This window comes from Dipodomys spectabilis, unplaced genomic scaffold (genome assembly GCF_019054845.1).
Source record: "Dipodomys spectabilis isolate Male_0828 unplaced genomic scaffold, ASM1905484v1 ptg000600l, whole genome shotgun sequence".
In the NCBI taxonomy this organism is placed as follows: Eukaryota; Metazoa; Chordata; class Mammalia; order Rodentia; family Heteromyidae; genus Dipodomys; species Dipodomys spectabilis.
In genome coordinates, this window is record NW_024871277.1 from 2,724,837 (window position 1) to 2,743,253 (window position 18,417).

The 18,417-nt window shown below is 43.9% G+C and overlaps 1 protein-coding gene across 1 annotated transcript in view; it reads right to left on the reverse strand.

The window, feature by feature from the left end:
- Window positions 1-17,902, reverse strand: part of Bckdhb (branched chain keto acid dehydrogenase E1 subunit beta) — a 174,319-nt gene extending 156,417 nt beyond the window's left edge. The window contains exons 1-3 of the mRNA XM_042671145.1: window positions 17,746-17,902; window positions 12,232-12,309; window positions 9,579-9,647 (exon numbers count right to left, since the gene is read on the reverse strand). Of these exons, the coding sequence (XP_042527079.1) occupies window positions 9,579-9,647; window positions 12,232-12,295 (133 nt within the window). The 5' untranslated portion in view covers window positions 12,296-12,309; window positions 17,746-17,902. The remainder of the gene's footprint in view (window positions 1-9,578; window positions 9,648-12,231; window positions 12,310-17,745) is intronic.
- Window positions 17,903-18,417: the final 515 nt, after the last annotated feature.

Below are 18,417 nucleotides of genomic sequence, written 5' to 3' on the forward strand. Positions count from 1 at the left end.
TGGGAGAGAGACATAAATGATGAGAACACTGGTACTGTACTGCCACAGGAAAAACCTGGCAAAATAAATATTTACCAGCTAACGATCACTTAGGCCGGAAGAACTGGGATATCAAGCTTTTCTCTTTGTATAGAGAAACTCACATACTAAGAACATAGTTCAAATAACCTTGGATGTACAAGCACAGAATGATTAAAAGCTAAACATCCCAAGGACAGAGAGGTTCTACAGGATCTTTATTCAACAAAAGAAAAAGTGAACCCAATGTTGTGGATCTATACTCCCAGAATTTAAGAGTCTGAGGCAAGAGGACCCAAATGCAATCTATAGCTCTGGCTAAAGACTACAATCCTGCCCCCTCAAATAAATAAATAAATAAGAAAAGGAGAAGGAGGGAAGGAGGAAAAGAATGAAGGAGAGGAGGAGAAAAGAAGGAAAGGGATGGAGGGAAAGACACAGAAGAGTGCCTTCTCCAGGCAAATCACTGAACTGTGTAAATAGGACTTGGGAAATTTGTAGAACTTTCTGAAAAGTTTTCTCTTTAGTGAGTTTATTTCATTTCACAATCTTTATTTCTTCCTTTCATAAAAAGAATTGAAATATTTCAGTTAAGGCTTCCTTCTGCATTTTGAGGACCTTCCACTTTTAAAAAAAATTAAAATTAAAAACAAAATGCTGCCACACGCCAGTAGGTCATGCCTCTAATCCTAGCTACTCAGGAAAGTGAGATCTGATCATAGTTTGAGGCCAGTCCAAGCAGAAAAGTCTGTGAAACTCTTACCTTCAATAAGCTACGCTAAAAAAGCCAGAAGTAGAGCTGCGGCTCAAGCAGTAGAGCACTAGCCTTGAGCAAAAGAAGCTCCAGAACAGTGTGCAGGTCCTGTTCAAGCCCCAGAACCATCATTTAAAAAAATAATAATTAGGGCTGGGAAGGTGGCTTAGTGGTAGAGTGCTTGCTTTGTATGCATGAGGCCCTGGGTTCGATTCCTCAGTACCACATAAGCAGAAAAAAAACAAGAAGTGGTTCTGTGGCTCAAGTGGTAGAGCACTGGCCTTGAGCTGAAGAGCTGAAGGACAGCGCCCAGGCCCAGAGTTCAGGCCCCAAGACCAACAACAACAACAACAATGAAAAGACAGGAATTCATAAAGGGTATTTATGGTCAATAAACACAAAAATATGTGTTAATGTCAACTAACCTCAGGTCTTTGGTATACATAGGTACTGATCTGTATTTCTTGAGTTTTATGAATAATAAAGAAGACTCTATTACTTAAACAATAATAATAATAATAATTTTTAAAAAACAAAATGCTCCCGGGTTACTGGTGGCTTGAGCCACCAGTATCCTTTAGACAGCAAGGATTATAGGCTTGAGCCATATAATCCTTGCTGTCTAAATGCTAAATCTGAGGATCATAGCTCAACACGTGCCCAGGCAGAAAAGTCAGTGGGACTATTTCCAATTAACCAGCAAAATAAGTCAGAAGTAGGGATGTGACTAAAGAGGTAGAGTACCAGCCTTGAGCAAAACACCAAGCAAGATTGCCAGCCCCAGAACCAGGACACACACACACACACACACACACACACACACACACACACACACACACATACACACACACACACACACACACACACACACACACACACACACACACCCGTAAATTCAGTGTATCAAAGATTTGACTAATAGAGAATGTAATACTATGTTTTGAGTGTTCCCTTTTAGCTCAGAAACAAGTCTCTTTGTATCTGTTCCCCTCTATTCTGGCAAGGCCCAGAAAAGAGGAAGAGATGGGTTAAGTGAATAGTCTGTCCAGAAATTGAAAAGAAATCCCTTATTACTGAAGACACGAGTTTCCAGGGGCCAACACTCATTACAGAACAAGAATTCTTTGGCTAATTTACTACTGGCAGGATGCCACCGCTCCTGGCTGGTGGCCAGAGGACCTGTGGGGACCATGGCAGGATGCCACCGCGGTCACACACTCCGTGGCTAATGCTGCCTTTGGGTGTAGCCACTCACTAAGAAACTGAAAACTTTTGGTCCAACAAGTTTCCCAAGTGATTTCTTAGCACATAGTATTTGCCAATCTTTACCTAACTGACCCTTCATCAGCTCTGCCAATCAAAGCAAATGAGAAAGCTATGTATGCTCCATGGGAATGGAAAACAAAGCAGCATGCTCCAGTCCTCCAGGACTGCTCCGCGGGCGATGGTCGGCGACTATCCAGCAACGACAGGAATGCTGGCCCTCACGTAAGGCTGCCTGCACCGGCTACTTCTGCCCTCACCGGAGGATTACTTTCTCCCTAATGAGTTTAACAAGTAAATTAGTATGTGATTTTATAATTATGTTAAAAGCACAAAACAGTGAACTTCCAGCATAGAATTAGAGGCATAGAGCATTAGCCGTCTACTAACATGTGCACTGGAGGTGAACTTCCTGAGAGCGTGAAGTAGTGACATCATCAGCTCAAGCGGTGACAACATCCACTCAAAGTCATGCTGCCCTACAGCTTGATGTGACCATTAAGCACGCAACTTCTAGAAGGAAGGACATCCCAGAATGAAATTCAGCAGTGCCAATGATCAGCCTCAAAGTGAACCAATTACGATGGGAAGGTGGGTAAATGCAGTCATAGTATTTGGTGTACACAGGGGCAAATGGAAGCAGGTCACTTGAGGGAAGGGAAGGGAGGGGTGGGAGAGATGGGGAGAGCAATGGAAGGGGTGACACTGATGCACTGTACTCATATACTGATATGTTGAATTAAAACTCATTTGTGCAATTAAAGATAACAAAAATTACGTTAATTAAAATAATGGCAATAACAACTTTTTTAAAACAAGAAAAAGTTTAAAAACAGGATGGGAGAATCCAGACATTACAGACCAGTCTCAACAGTTCTACAAAAATCATCCTAGGAAATCTAAACTTGCTATAATTAATGATAGTCTTCACTAGCTAATTTTTTTTTTAATTTTCAGGAACTGGTTAAACTGATGTCATCAAGGAAGGCTGAGAACTGAAATCAAGGAACATATAATGTTACTGAAAGAATATTTGCAACTAGCCTAACTTACACTACTCTTTGAATCTCCAAAATAGTTCTGATAGTGAGTCCACTTTGAATTTTACTGCTTATGACTTCTCTTAAAAAAAAAAAAAAAAAAGCTGGTGCTAGCCTTGAGAAAAAGAAGCTCAGGGACAACACTTAGGCCCTGAGTTCAAGCCCCAGAACCAGCACCAAAAAAAAAAAAGAAAAGAAAAAGAAAAAAAAAAAGGAAAACAACTGTGACAAAAGTAATCGCAAATGATTAAGAAGCACAAAAGCAACTATTTTTGACACTTCCACCACACTAGAGCCAATGCCAGAACATGAAAATCAAAATGGTAAAGACTAGGCCAGGCACTAGTAGCTCACACCTTTAATCCTAGCTACTTGGGAGACCAAGATATGGAGGATCACAGCTAGGGAACAAAAACTCAACAGAATTTTAGGAGTGGGGACACAGTCCTGACATATGACGTTCAATCTGAGTATTTGAAAACTATTCTCAGCATTCCTCTATCACTTACCTCATGTCAGTGAATGTCATTTGATGTGGAATATCTCTTCAAAGTTTAATAGACCTTTGTTTTTTATTTGTTTATGATAGACTTTGGTTGGATATTTGGCAGGTTGTGATGCTGATAAAGCATCAGGAAGGTCAGGGTAATTACATTAAGTGACATCCCACTCTTTAATTGTAACATTCATATTAATTATTGACCAATAGAAATTTAAGTTTTATGCACCCATTCTCCCACAATCTACAGCTGCAATGAGAAATTTAAAGGAAGAAAAACAAAACAGCCTTCCATTTGGTTCAAATCAGTAGCGATTCTTAATACATAAAAAGTAATCACTAGCTTCAATGAGCAAAATTAGACAACTGTGACAAATAAAATAATTAGAAATGACCAGGCACCGGTGGCTCACATCTATAATCAATCTAAACTATTTAAGAAGTTGATATCTAAAGATCACAGTTCAGCCTGGGCAGGAAAGTCCATGAGATTCCAATTAAGTACCAAAGACAGAAGTAGAGCTGTGGTTCAAGTGGTACAGTGCTAGCCTTGAGAGAAAGAAAAACCCAGGGTAGCACCCAGGCCATGAGTTTAAGCCCCTGGATTGGTACAAATAAATAAATCCACTGTACACTAGCTGAAGAAATAGTAAATATTAAAGAAAAAAAGTCTGTTATCATTAAAGCTATCTTCTATTCAACCCTATTGCAATGAAAAAGACCTTCAGAAGACTAAGCCCCAGATTCAGCAACATCTCTATGTGGATATGTGGCATGCGACATATTTGAAGACAAAAATATTTTTTAAAAATCTTTCAGAGGCTGGGAAGGTGGCTCAGTGGTAGAGTGCTTGCCTTGCATGCCTGAGGCCCTGAGTTCGATTCCTCACCACCACATAAGCAAAAAGAAAAAAGCCGGAAGTGGCGCTGTGGCTCAAGTGGTAGAGCGCTAGCCTCGAGCTGAAGAGCTGAGGGACAGCGCCCAGGCCCAGAGTTCAGGCCCCATGACCAGACCCAAAAAATTAAAAAATTTTTAAAAAATAAAAATAAAAATCTTTCAGTACTTGTATCTTTGTTTTCTCCATGTTGTTGTTAGTATTGTTTGGCAGTAATGGGGCTTGTTCTCAGGGCCTCAAATATGTTATGCTAAACTACACCACTTGAGACACACACACACACACACACACACACACACACACACACACACACACGTCCTTTTTTGCTTCAGTTATTTTGGAGACCCTCATCAGACTAAGATTCTCTTACCTATGCCTCCTTGGTAGCTAGGACCACAGGTGAGCACCACCATGCCAAGCTTGTTAGTTGAGATGAGAATCTCACTAACTTTTTTCCCTCCTGCATAGTTAGGATTACAGATGTACACCAGCACAGCAGCTGGTTCTTTCTATATGTATTGCTCCTAATAAAAGTGTAGGTAATTTTATTTTTCTAAGTCTTAATTGTGAAGTTGAAAAAGATTTATGAATTTGTTTTGTGTCATCTGAAAATAATGACCAATAATATCATTTTTTGTTCCCATCAATTTGGATCTAAGTCTAACTCTTGAAAATGTTGGTGCTAGTGCCAAGGTCAAAAAAAGTTGAGAAAATACTGACTTAAAAGGTTTTATGTTCCATGCAATGCTTATAATGTCAGAGAACACCTGTTGACAGCTCTAACATTGCTTGCTTAATCAATTAAAGGGGAAATATAAAAGTTAAAGCAAGCTGGGTGCCAGTGGCTCACACCTGTAAGCCACTCAGGAGGCTGAGATCACAGGATTGTAGTTCAAAGCCAGACCAAACACAAAAGTCCTTGGGACTTATTTCTAATTAACCAGCAAAAGGCTAGAAGTGGTACTATGGCTCAAGTAGTAGATGGAAAACTCTACCTTGAGCAAAGAAGCTAAGGGGCAGAATCCAGGCCTGAATTAAAACTCCAGGACCTACACACACACACACATAAAGAGACTCATTAAGTTTCACTTAAAACCCTCAAATTTAAAACTTACTATACTGAATATAGAGCTGCAGAACTGTTCTTTCATTTGTTTTCCTTTCTTTTGGCACTACTGAGGATTAGAACTCAGAGCCTTTTACTTGTGAGGCAGGCACTCTACCACTTAGGCTATACCTCCAGCGCAGAGCTTCTTAAGAGAAAATGAAACAGGCCATGGTTCCAAAATGAAGTAACAAATGTTATATTCACAAACCTCTGAAGTCAAAGAGGATGGATGCAGGAGGAAATTATGTTTCTTTTTCCTGAGAGAAATAAAAGCAGAGAGCAGACATCCATGTGCAGCAAGAGAGGGCATCCACAAGACCCGTGGCTCTTCTTCCTTCACCCCACCAATGAGGACACGAGGCCCCCAAATACCGTCACATCACAGAAGAAAACTGTCCTTCTCCACACGCCTGTCCTAGTTTTCCTTCTTGATTTCAGCATGCTAAAGTCTCTGGCTTACACAATTTCTTTGAGGTTTACATAAGAAAATGAGTGGTTATATTTCTTTCCCAAGCTGCTATGAGAGCCAGCCTGTGGTACACAGGAATGGATGTAGTCATGGAGAAATCACAATGAAAGCCTGCAGGAAAGCAGACATTCCAGCCTGCAGATGCATTCAGCAAGTTCTCTTCTGCTGCTTTTCTTACCTACCTTTCCTGCAATAAGTTAGGGCCAAATATAGTGAATAAATATATATTCACCAGTACAGTGTTGAAGACACTAAGACGCACACAAACACACACACATATGTACACGCGCGCACGCACATGCACACACACACACACACACACACACACACACACACACACATGCACATGCATATACATAGAACAGATTTTTGTATATCCAAAATGCATGTAGCACTCACCATAAACCCACACATTCCCTACAAATCAAATAACTGGAAGTGTCCTGTCCTCCCCGGCTTCCCTACAGGTCTCCCAACCCCAGCTATTGCTCCTGACCTACAGATCTTAACATCTACACAGCTCACAGCTAGCTGCCTCTGGTATTCTGTCAGCTGTTCCTTTCCACTTTCAAGCACTTGTATTATTTTCTTCTATGAAAGGACAAGGAAAGGCATAGAGAGCTATGCACAGCAGGACTGAACCTCACATCTCTTCCTTTTGTTGTAGCACAGCCCTAATTAAGCTACCTCTTCTTTTTAATATTAAATGGTATTCAGCTTTCCAGGAGTAAACCTGCAACCCCTCACATTCATTCTGCCTTCTGATGGGCCATGAAATGTGTTGCCAGTTCCAGTTCTCAAGTCCAATGCCAGCAGCATGGTCTCATTATAAAGTACATGCTGCCACCTACTGACCATGCCAGCTCACAGGCCAGACTCATCCCAGAGCTATTGAATGCAACTATTCAACTATATCATGATGATTTTTTTTTTTTGACAGTCCTGGGCTTGAACTCAGGGCCTAAGCACTGTCCCTGAGCTTCTTTTGCTCAAGACTAGCACAATACCTCTTGAACCACAGTGCCACTTCCAGGTTTTTCTGTTTATGTGATACTGAGGAATTGAATCCAGGGCAAGTACTCTACCACTAAGCCACATTCCTAGACCTTTTTTTCCCCTCAGTTTTAATGTATACTGACATGTCTAAATATGGCCCAGAACATGTATGTGTGTGTAAATGTATAAACATCCAGATAGAGAAAATTTAAAGCCTACTACTAGGGCAGTAAGAATGGGAAAGAACCAGAGTAAAGACAACGTGTAAAGATAAAATGATAGGACTGACTACATCTGATGTGTACGGTAGTTATCTCTGGAAATACATAACTGATTTTTATATTCCTCTGGTGGTTTTCAGACTTCCCAACATTTTCTACAATATATGTGTGTTTCTTTTAAAATCAAAAGTATAAGGATTTTCTAATTTTTTTAAAGATCTCAAGGAATTATCAAAAAAGAAAACTGGTCAACTATCTCAACTGAGAATGCTCAATGACAACCAGGATAAAACAAGGGGACTGGAACCAGAAACTCAACTTGCTATGACTAGAAAAGAACGAGCTAAAAGTTTTCATAAGGGAGATGGAACATGACACGGCCTCTTAAATTTCAGTACAACATAACCCCAGAGGCAGAGCACAAAGAAAAGGGACAATGATTTTATAAAACAACTCCTGAAGGCTTTATTACTCAGGTTGGACACACAGGAGCATGACAGGGTAGGGGTGGAGGTAAGAAATTAGGGAGATGTCACCTCCTCTTACCCATCAGCACAAATACTTTGCTCCTTATAAGACTGAGAGAAGATGGCTGGGAATGTGGCTTAGTGGTAGAGTACCTGCCTAGCATGCATGAAGCCCTAGGTTTGAGTCCTCAGGACCACATAGTGTGACTCAAGTGGTAGAGTGCTAGCCTTGAGCAAAAGAAGCCCAGGGAACATGCCCAGGCCCTGCGTTGCAGGACTGAGGAAAAAAGGAAGAAAGGAAAGAAAGAAAGAAGAAAGGAAGGAAGGAAGGAAGGAGAGAGAGAGAAAGAAAAGGAAGGAAGGGAGGAAAGGGAGGAAGGGAGGGAGGGCAGGGAAGGAAAGGAAGAAGAAGAAGAAGAAGAAGAAGAAGAAGAAGAGGAGGAGGAGGAGGAGGAGGAGGAAGAGGAAGAGGGGGGGAGAGGAGGAGAGGGGGGGAGAGGAGGAGGGGGGGAGGAGGAGAAGGGGGGGAGAGGAGGAGGAGGGGGGAAGAGGAGGAGAAGGGGGGGAGAGGAGGGGGGGGGAGAGGAGGAGAAGGGGGGAGAGGAGGAGGAGAAGGAGGAGGAGGAGGAGGAGGAGGAGGAGGAGGAGGAGGAAGAAGAAGAAGAAGAATAAGAAGAAGAAAAAGAAGAAGAAGAAGAAGAAATAAAAAAAAAGTAAGGAATAGAAAGATATTCCTTCACAGAGAAGAAGAAGAAGAAGAAAAAGAAGAAGAAGAAGAAGACGACAACGACAACAACAACAACAATGAAATAAAAAAAAAAAGTAAGGAATAGAAAGATATTCCTTCACAGGCCAAAAGGGTTGGAGCTATAGAATGGGCCAAAATGCATGCAGACAGTGCTAAGACTAATGAAGTCAAAAGAAATGAATAAGAGTAAGAGGTAAATCAATCACTCACCAGGGAAAAGATGCAGAGAGGCAGGATGAAACCCACAGGTCTCCCTCCCTCCCCAACAAAAAATACTACCTGCTAACAGAAACCACAAGGTAGAATCCTGAACTGGAAAGATAACAGGATAGAGATTGGCTAAGGCACCAAAAGTTCTTGGTGGTTAACTTAAAGTCAGTCTAGCTAGGTCAGAAGGATTAGTTACTTGGCCAAATACAAGTCTAAATTTTGCTGTAAAGTTATTTTTTTGGTAGATATGAATGAGTTTAAATTCATAGCTTTGAATAAAACAAATTTACACTTTAAAATGTGAGTGGGCTTCATTCAATCCATTCAAGGCTTTAAAAGAAAAGATTGAGATCTCTCTCACACACACACGCGCATGCGCGCGTGCGCGTGCACGCAGAGCAAAAAAGATATCTTGGTCTCACTCAAATCTGAAACATAAAAACCTTACCTGAGAATCTAGCCTGCCAGCTCTCCCGAGGGACTTCCCAGCTTCCACAATCCCAGGAACCAATTCTTTACAAAGCAGTTCTATCCCTTCCTCCCCAGCAAAAACTACTATCTGCTAACAGAAACCAAAAGGCAGAATCTTGAACAGGATAGATAAACAGAATGGAGACTGGCTAAGGCAGGCAACAGTAAGACACCAAAAGTTCTTAGATGAGTGGCATGATAGTATATGTAGCAAGGATTGTTTTGGAATCTATGATGTGTCTAACATTAACTACATCAGAACACACTGAGAAGTCTCAGCCAAAAAATTCTGCAGACAAATGCAAGGAGAAAAAAGGAAGCTATCCACACAATAATAATACAGCAGGTGAAAAGGCTTAAATTTTCAAGATCTTTAAGTAAAAGTTCTATAGGGATATTGTTCAATAGATTTAGCTTACCATATTTGTCCCGCAAACCAACAGTACATCTAAAGACTCCACCAAAGGCAACATCTTCACCAAATATTACTGAAAAACAATGTTTCAAAAATATATTTTATTTGATATTCTCTAAGTAATACTAACAATATGAAAAAAGTAATTTACTATTTACATCTGAAATCCCAAAACAGAAATAAAAGCCTTATAAAGTGGTATATGCCTGTAATCCTGGTCACTCAGGTGGCAGAGATTTGAGTATCATTGTTCAAAGTCAGCCTGGGCAAACTTATCTCCAGTGAACCAAAAAAGCCAGAAGAGGAGGTATGGCCCAAGTGGTAGAGTACCAGCCCTGACTGAAAAAGCTAAGGGACAGTGCCATGGCCCAGGCCCTGAGTTCAAGCCCCATTACCAGCACAAAAAGAAAGGAGAAGGGAATGGGGCGAGCTTACACTCTTTGACACAAAAGTGTATCAGGCATAGTAGAAAAGAATGTGGGAACAGAAATTAAGAGGAATTCTATACAAAATGAAGGAAAACAAATCCTAAAGTACTGACCACCAAACTCTAGCTCCACAAACACACTTGATAGTGTTGTGTACCCCCTAGAAAATAACACTTTTTTAATTTTTATTCCTCTGGGTCTGCCATTCTCAGACAGCATTCAAACAAAATCAAGGCCCAGTCATCCTTTAGTCTAGCCCTTATATCCCCCCACACACTCACTCAAAAAGCTTACACTTTCATCTTCAAGGCAAGGATTCTCAAGAGAAAGTATAGTCTCACACACACACACACATACACACACACTTTGTATACCCAAGTAGGTCTATATACAAAAAAGTAACAGATTTTACAAAACAGAGTAAAATATTCTTGTATCAGTCATTTATAAGATGAAGATTAAGTTGCCTCTATTAACTATTCAGAAATACTAAAATTGAGGGCTGGGAAGGTGGCTCAGTGGTAGAGCGCTTGCCTTGCATGCATGAGGCACTGGGTTTGATTCCTCAGCACCGCATAAGCAAAAAAGAAAAAAGCCAGAAGTGGCGCTGTGGCTCAAGTGGTAGAGCGCTAGCCTTGAGCTGAAGAGCTGAGGGACAGCGCCCAGGCCCAGAGTTCAGGCCCCACAACCGGACCCAAAAAAAAAAAAAAAAGTCTCAGAAACACTAAAATTGATAGGGGCACAAAAAGTCTGACAAGTTGCATGACAATGTAAAAAAGTGGGGGAAAAAAAAAGGTTGAAAGTGTGGTAGCTCATGCCCATCATCCCAGCTACTTGGAAGGCAGAGAGAAGGAGGATCACAGTGCAATACAGGCGAAACTTTAGAGACTCTCATCTCAATTAATACAGCTGGCGTCAGAGAGTACTGCCATCATTCCCCGTAGGCAGGAGGTGTAAATACAAGGTTCAAGGTTCAGGCCAGGCTTTCAAATAATGGGAGCCACTACAAGACAAGGAGAGTGAAAAGGGCCTGGGGCATGGCTCAGCTTAGCATGGACAAGGCCCTGCACTCAAATCCCTATATTTCCCCAAAAAATCAAACCTGTTATAAAGATCTATTTAAAAAAAAAAAACAAAACCTAATACTTTGTTTTCCTCTATGCTAGAAAAATCAAAATGCAGTCTTGATATGAATACATTAACTGTAAAAGTTAATGTAGCCATATACTGATGGTTCAAACCCATAATTTTAGCTGCTCAGGAGGCTGAGATATGAAGATCGAGGTTCAAAGCCAATTTGGGTAGACAAATCCTCTCTGACTAACTAGCAAAAAGCCAGATGTGAAAGTATGGCTCAAGCGGTAAAAGCACCAGCCTTGAATGAAAAGTCCAAGCAAGAGTGAGAGGCCCAGAGTTCATACCCCAGGACAGGTCCAAAAGAAACATAATACAACGTGTTTTTCAGTTGGTAGTGGTAGTGGTGGTGATGGCAGTGGTGGTGATAGTGGTGTTTGCTTTTGCTTTGGGTTTTTTTTTTTTCTTCTGGGAGGCCGTAGAAAGGAAGGGAGGAAGGGTGAACAATGCAATCACGATATTCAGTATACACTATTCAGAAAAAGGCCTATGTAACTTGTAGCCAAGGATGAAGGGGAGGGGGTGGGGAGTGGAACTGAGAGAAAGGAAAAGAAGAGGTAACTCTGTCCAAAAGAAAAAAGAAATGTACAGGCTGGTGCCAGTGGCTCGTGCCTATAATCCTAGCTACTCCGGAGACTCAGATCTGAGGATCGCAGTTCGAAACCAGCCTGGACAGAAAAGTCCATGAGATTCTTCAATAAACTACCCAGAGAAAGAAATGGCACTGTGGCTCAAGCAGTAGAGTGCTAGCCTTGAGCACAAAGAGGCAGTCCCTGAGACAGTGCGTAGGCCCTGAGTTCAAGCCCCAGGACCAGCCCCCACCCCCCAAAAAAAAAGTGTTAAAAAAAGAAACATACTCATTATCTGACTTATGAAATGGTAGCCCCACATTAATAGATACATGCATGAGAACTAATTAATAATGGGTAGATTAAAAATGTGTGAATAGTATAATTTATCATTTAACCTTAATCATTTGATGAAGTCTTTTAAAAAATGAAGCAGATAGAAAGTAAACTATTGAGCTCAGGGAAATGTCACAACCACATCTTCTGAAATGAACACGCTAACACAATCAACACAAATGGAGTTTACCTGCAGTAGGATCTGTGGCCAGGGAGTTATCCAAGGCGCTCGTGACTGCCTGAAAAAGATTCATTTTCTGAGTTTGTCCTGGGGGGGGACAAAACAAAAACAAAAACAAGATATATAATGTCATACCTGGTAGAAAAGTAAAAATAACCACTTTGTCAATAACTTGATTAAAATCAAAGTGCAAAGATAGGCACAGGGGAACTCGGCTCAGTGCTACAGCTCAGCGGTAGAGAGCTTGCCGAGCAGGTGTGAGGTCCTGCACAGGGAGAAAGGGAAGGAATACATCACAGGAATTACTAGATTATTTACACTGAGGCTGGCTCTCTGGAGGATTCAAAAACAGTAGAGTTTTCCAGACCTTGCTTAAAAAGCAAAACATACACTTTTTCTTTAAGCTGGTACTGGGATTTGAACACTGGACCTGGCACTTGCTCAATTTGCTTTGTCAGCTGGCACTCTACCACCTGAGCCATTCTTCCAGCCCAACTTTTTGCTGTGTAATTTGGTAATGGGAGTTTCATGGACTTCTCTGCACAGGCTGGCCTTGAATTATGATCCTTTGGATCTCAGCCTCCTGAACAGCTAAGGAAGTAGTAGCATACCCTACACGAGGCCACTCATGCCCAGATAAAACACACAAATTAAGCAAATTACAGACACCTTTGTTCTTAGAAGGGGAATATAATCAAATAACTAAATGTGCATAGACAATAAAAATGATGGAAAGTTCCAAAAGGTATGAGTAAGAGCTCCCAGGGGTCTGGGAGCACATTCTAGACCAGTGTCATTTACCAAACGTGAGCTTGTACATAAAACAGTGAGCACAAACAAAGAGATGAACTTTAGTGCTCAAAAATGCTCATGTTTGGACACCAGAATCCCACACTTAAACATGTCAGTCCTTCCTGATATCTTCCTGCTTAAGTAGAATCTCTGGAAGCCAACTCCTGTCTTCCTAAAGAAATTGTGTGTGTGTGTGTGTGTGTGTGTGTATATAATACAAATACTATATATAAATTATATATAATTTAAATTATAATAACAATTAAGATATAATATACAGCTTCATACATATAGATATACAGATATATATTATATGAAGTACCTTGAGCAGTGTCTGACACAGTGAGTACAATCTAGGTTACATTCTGGGTCTTGCCCGTGTGCTTCCTCTTAGCATTAGCATTATTTACAGTATATGGCACAGTAAGACTTAAAAGAGTTCCGAAGTTTTCGCTGGGAAACATCTTGATGATGGACTTTTGATTGTAGCCCAAGTGCTGCCTGCTACCCACAATCATTCTAGAACTTTCAGGCGACTCCTCTCCAAAAGCACTGTTTAGAGCACAGACAGACATGTGATCCAGAGAGACTGAAGTCACCCTGCGCTGCTGCTCGCTGGCCACTGTCCCGTCCACTGCCATGCTCTTCAGTAACCTACTGGGTCCCCAAAGTCCAGGTCTAGGGCCAGGCACCAATTGCTCACGCCTGTAATCCCAGCTACTCAGGAGGCTGAGATCTGAGAATCACAGTTTGAAGTCAACCAGGGAAGTAAAGTCTGGGAGACTCTTATCTCCAATGAACCAACAAAGAGCAAGAAGTGGAGGTGTGACTCAAGTGGCAGACCACCAGCCTTCAGGGGAAAAGTAAGGTAAAGCAAGAGCACAAGACCCTGAGTTCAAGCCTTAGTACCTGCATGCGCGCACAAAGTCAAGGTCTAATTCCCAGTGTGCATTCCAACATCTACAGCTTCTCCTTCAACTCTCTGACCACGAGACACTGGTCTGTCATCCTTCCCCCAGGAACCACCTTCTCAGTCCTCTCCTCTAATCCCAGGCCCACACAGCACAGCGGCCCTCTCTCTTTCTCCTTCCATTAACCTCCGCCAACCAGGCTTTCTGACATTCTGCCCAGTAGGCCTACGTGTTTCTCCGAGCCTTGGAATAGTGCTGACGGCCCAAGTGTCCAACTTTGGCAATCACCTACCAGAAATGCACCTGCTTCCCTCAGCGCCCAGAACAATACCCTGCTTGTAGTCTCATTTCTGGTGGAGATAAGAATGTATTCAGGAAGGCACTATGTCAAAGCATGTATCATCACACCCTAGGTCCATGGCTACAGAGTTAGTTTTCCTAGACTAGAGCTATATAACTTCATAGATTCTTTCCTTGAATACCTCTCCATTCTGCAAATTCTATTCTTAAATCATTTACTGCTGCCTGATTTCAGAAAATAATGGTTGAGGGTAAACTGTTTTCTCACCTTTTTCATATATTTCATTAAAGAATATATTTATTGATTTGTCTGTTATGGATTTTCAGAGGTAAGAATCTTGGAGGTTGGTGGAAGTGCTCGGGTGGTAGATTGTCTGCTTAGTAAGCACAAGGTCCTGAATTCAAAGCCTACCACCCCTCCCCCCACCAAAAAAAAACTGAGTTGGGGCTTGTCTCAAGTATAGAATGCTTGTGTAGCAAACATAAGGTCCTGACTCCAAACCCCAGTACTACAAAAATAGTAAGTAAAAACGGAATAAACATCTATACTGCTGGGCACAGACACCAACTCAATGAACAGAGACTGAGTACAGTGGTGAACACCTGCCATCCAATCTCAGCCACGACAGAAAGTCTAGTATAGGTGGATCACGGTGCAGGCACATGGCTAAACCTGAACATTAGGATGCTATCTTAAAAGTAATTAGTGCAAACCAGCTGGAGGCATGGATCCACCCAATGTTCATGCCTGGCATGCGAAAGGCCTAAGTTCAAAACCCAATATCATGAGAAAACATCATCACTTAACTCAGGGAAAATATGAATGCCTAAACATCAAAGCTGGCATTCATTTCAAGTCTGCTGTACTTTTGAATTAATATTGAATGCCTCCCAGACAGTTGCTTCGATACAGTTAATAATTTTTTTTCTTAGTATACAAAATTGTGAATTGACAAGAGAAAGGAATGCGTAGGATTTTTTTTAATCTACCAATGTGAGGGGGGGGGTGCTGGGGGGATGCTTCAGCACCGGTCTAGTGGACTCAGAGTTGAACAGATGGAGAAAAATCAAGTCTGCGTTCAGATCATGAAGGTCTCTCCCACCAGAGAAAATCAGGTCTGCATTCAGATCATGAAGGTCTCTCCCACTGGAGAAAATCAGGTCTGTGTTTAGATCATGAAGGTCTCTCCCACTGGAGAAAATCAAGTCTGTTCAGATCATAAAGGTCTCTCCCACTGGAGAAAATCAGGTCTGTGTTCAGATCATGAAGGTCTCTCCCACTGGAGAAAATCAGGTCTGTGTTTAGATCATGAAGGTCTCTCCCACTGGAAAAAATCAAGTCTGTTCAGATCATAAAGGTCTCTCCCACTGGAGAAAATCAGGTCTGTGTTCAGATCATGAAGGTCTCTCCCACTAGAGAAAATCAGGTCTGTGTTCAGATCATGAAGGTCTCTCCCACCAGCTTCAGCTTCAGAGGTCAGTCCTCCTGTGCACTGCCTGCTTTGTGGCTTAGGCCTGTGAACTACGACACTTCCTCCTCCTGGTCCCAACAGAAACCCCGGCATTTCACTCAGGACCTGAAACAGGCTGGACTGCAGTGTCTACTCACTAGAACACCATGAACACATGACATCATTGCCATCAATCACACTGCCATTGGGAAGATGTCTCAACAACTAGCTATGTTCCCCAACAAAACGTTTTTTCCCACATCTCCAGACTCCCACATCTCCTAGACTGTCCAGACTCCCAAGACTTGCAATAGATGTCCCTTCATCCATCCCACCTCCCCTCAAGGGCTATCCCAATGACTGCCCCCTCACCATACCACACGAGCAACCAATGCTTTGCTCAGCTTTCCAGATGTGCACCAGCAGCAGGCAGGGGTCCCACAGACTCCTGGGCCCTGAGCAACCATGTGCTCTCTCTGCCCAGTTTCCCTATTGGCCCTGGAAGCTGTGAATGGTTCCTGGTGTTCAGAAACACCACACAGGGATGAAGGAACACTATAATGGGTGTAAAGAAATTCTTCTTGGTGCCAGTGGCTCATGCCTGTAATCCCAGCTACTCAGGAGGCTGAGATCTGAGGATTGTGGTTCAAAACCATCCCAGGCAGCAGAGCTGGTACAACTCTTATCTCCAATTAACCACCCAAAAACCAGAAGTGGAGCTGTGGCTCAAAATGATAAAAGTGCTAGCCTTGAGCAAAAGAGCTCAGGGAAAGCACCAAAGCCCTAAGTTCAAGCCCCATGATGGACAAAAAAAAAAAAAAAGCTTCTTCTTGCAGGCAGAAGACCAGAGCTGTGACTTTCTGGCCACCTCCTAGGGGAGGTATATTTAAAATAATACATCTTATTACACAGATGGGTATAAAGAAAAGGGATATATAGTATAAACTGACCATATGACCAGTATAAACTGGTCATATGCACTATGACACCCATTAAACCATTCATGTTTTCAACTGAGAAACCGAGCCCTTGGTATTCTATCCTGAAGAAATCATCTCAGGCCTCCCACTGGTAGTTCACAGCTGTAATCCTAGCTGCTCAGTAGGTTTAAATCTGAGAACCGTGATTCAAAGCCAGCCTGGATAAGAAAGTCAGTAAAATTTTTATCTCCAATTAATCACCAGAAAGACAGGCATGGAGCTATGGCTCAAATGGTAGAGTGCTAGCCTTGAGTGGAAAAAGCAAAAGGACAATGCCCAGGCTTGAAGTGAGTTCAAATCCAGTACTATCTACTCGGTGCCTTTCCTATGGCTTCTCTTCCTGCCACCTGCATGACTCACCTTGGAGAAGCAACAGCAAGGCCGACACAAGACACAAGCTCGGGGCTAGGCTCAAATAGGAAACCTGGACTCCTTCCCACCTCTAGGAAGAACCTGTTCTGTGTCCTTGGGAAAAATCAATTCCAGACACTCAGTCCTTCAGTCCTTCACTTACCTTCCAGCTGAAAAATAAACGAGTGACTACAGTGAACGAGGGGACTCTTTCTTTTAATGCCACTTCCCAAAACTAGTGCAGGGTCCCAGGAAAGCTGTAGGGAGGCCTCAGGCCTGGGATGGAGAAGAGACAGGGAGGCGGCCTGAGGACTACAGTTCCCCTCACCCGACCACCCCAGGGGAGGCTGCAACTTGAGGCCCAAAAATGGGGGAGGAGGAAATCACACAGAGACCCGGGATACGGAGGTTGGACAGCAAGATGGGGGGGGGGGGGGGGGGGAGCAGGAGGGAAGGTGTTCAAACCCTGACCCAGCCTGAACAGGAGGGGGGACAGGAGGAGAGGGGGAAGGCCCCCAGTTCACCGCACCCCCAGGCCCCCAGGCTCACCCCGGGACCCCAGGTTCACCCCCGAACCCCAGATTCACCCCCGAACCCCAGGTTCACCCCCGAACCCCCGGCTCACCCCGCACCCCGGGCCCCAGGCTCACCCCGCACCCCGGACCCCAGGCTCACCCCGCACCCTCGCGCTCACCCCTGGCCCCCAGGCACCCCGCACCCCCGAGCCCCCGCGCTCACCGTACTCCCGGGACTCGGGGTCCGGCTGGAAGGTGAAGTGAGCCACTTGCCTCCTCGGGGCCGGCCCCTGCCGGGCGAAGGCGGGCTGCAAGAAGCCCTGCACCAGCCCCGCGCCCCGCAGCTGGCGCCAGGGCCCCCCAGGGGCCGCCGCGCACCGCCTCAGCAGCCAGCCCGCAGGCGCCGCCGCCGCCGCCGCCATCCCGCTCGCGCCCGGCTCGCAGGCCCGGCGGTCCCACGCTGCCGGCAAGGTGGGCGGAGCCCCGGGCGGCTTCCTCATTGGTCTGGATGAGGGGGCGGTGCCACGAAGCGAGCCAATCATGGGTGAGGAATCGAGGGCGGGGAAGGTGACCGAGTGGCGTCTGCTGGTTGTGCGCGTGCGGAGAAGGGAGCTGGCGGACGGGCGCGGCCGGAGGGGGAACAGAGAACCCGAAATTGCTCCGGAAGGCGGAGCTTCTAGAGTCAGCTGTGCGGATTCCAGCGGGGGCGGGGTCCAGAGGGGGGGGTCCACTAGAGAGCGAGATCCGGAGGGGCGGGGGGCGGGCCCGGGCCGTGCACATCACGTCGTGGGGTTCGAACTCTTGTCCTGGGCGCTGTCCCCTGAGCTCTTGCTCAAGGCCTGGCGCTCTACCACTTGAGCCACTTCCGGTTGTATGGTTGTTCATTGGAGTTAAC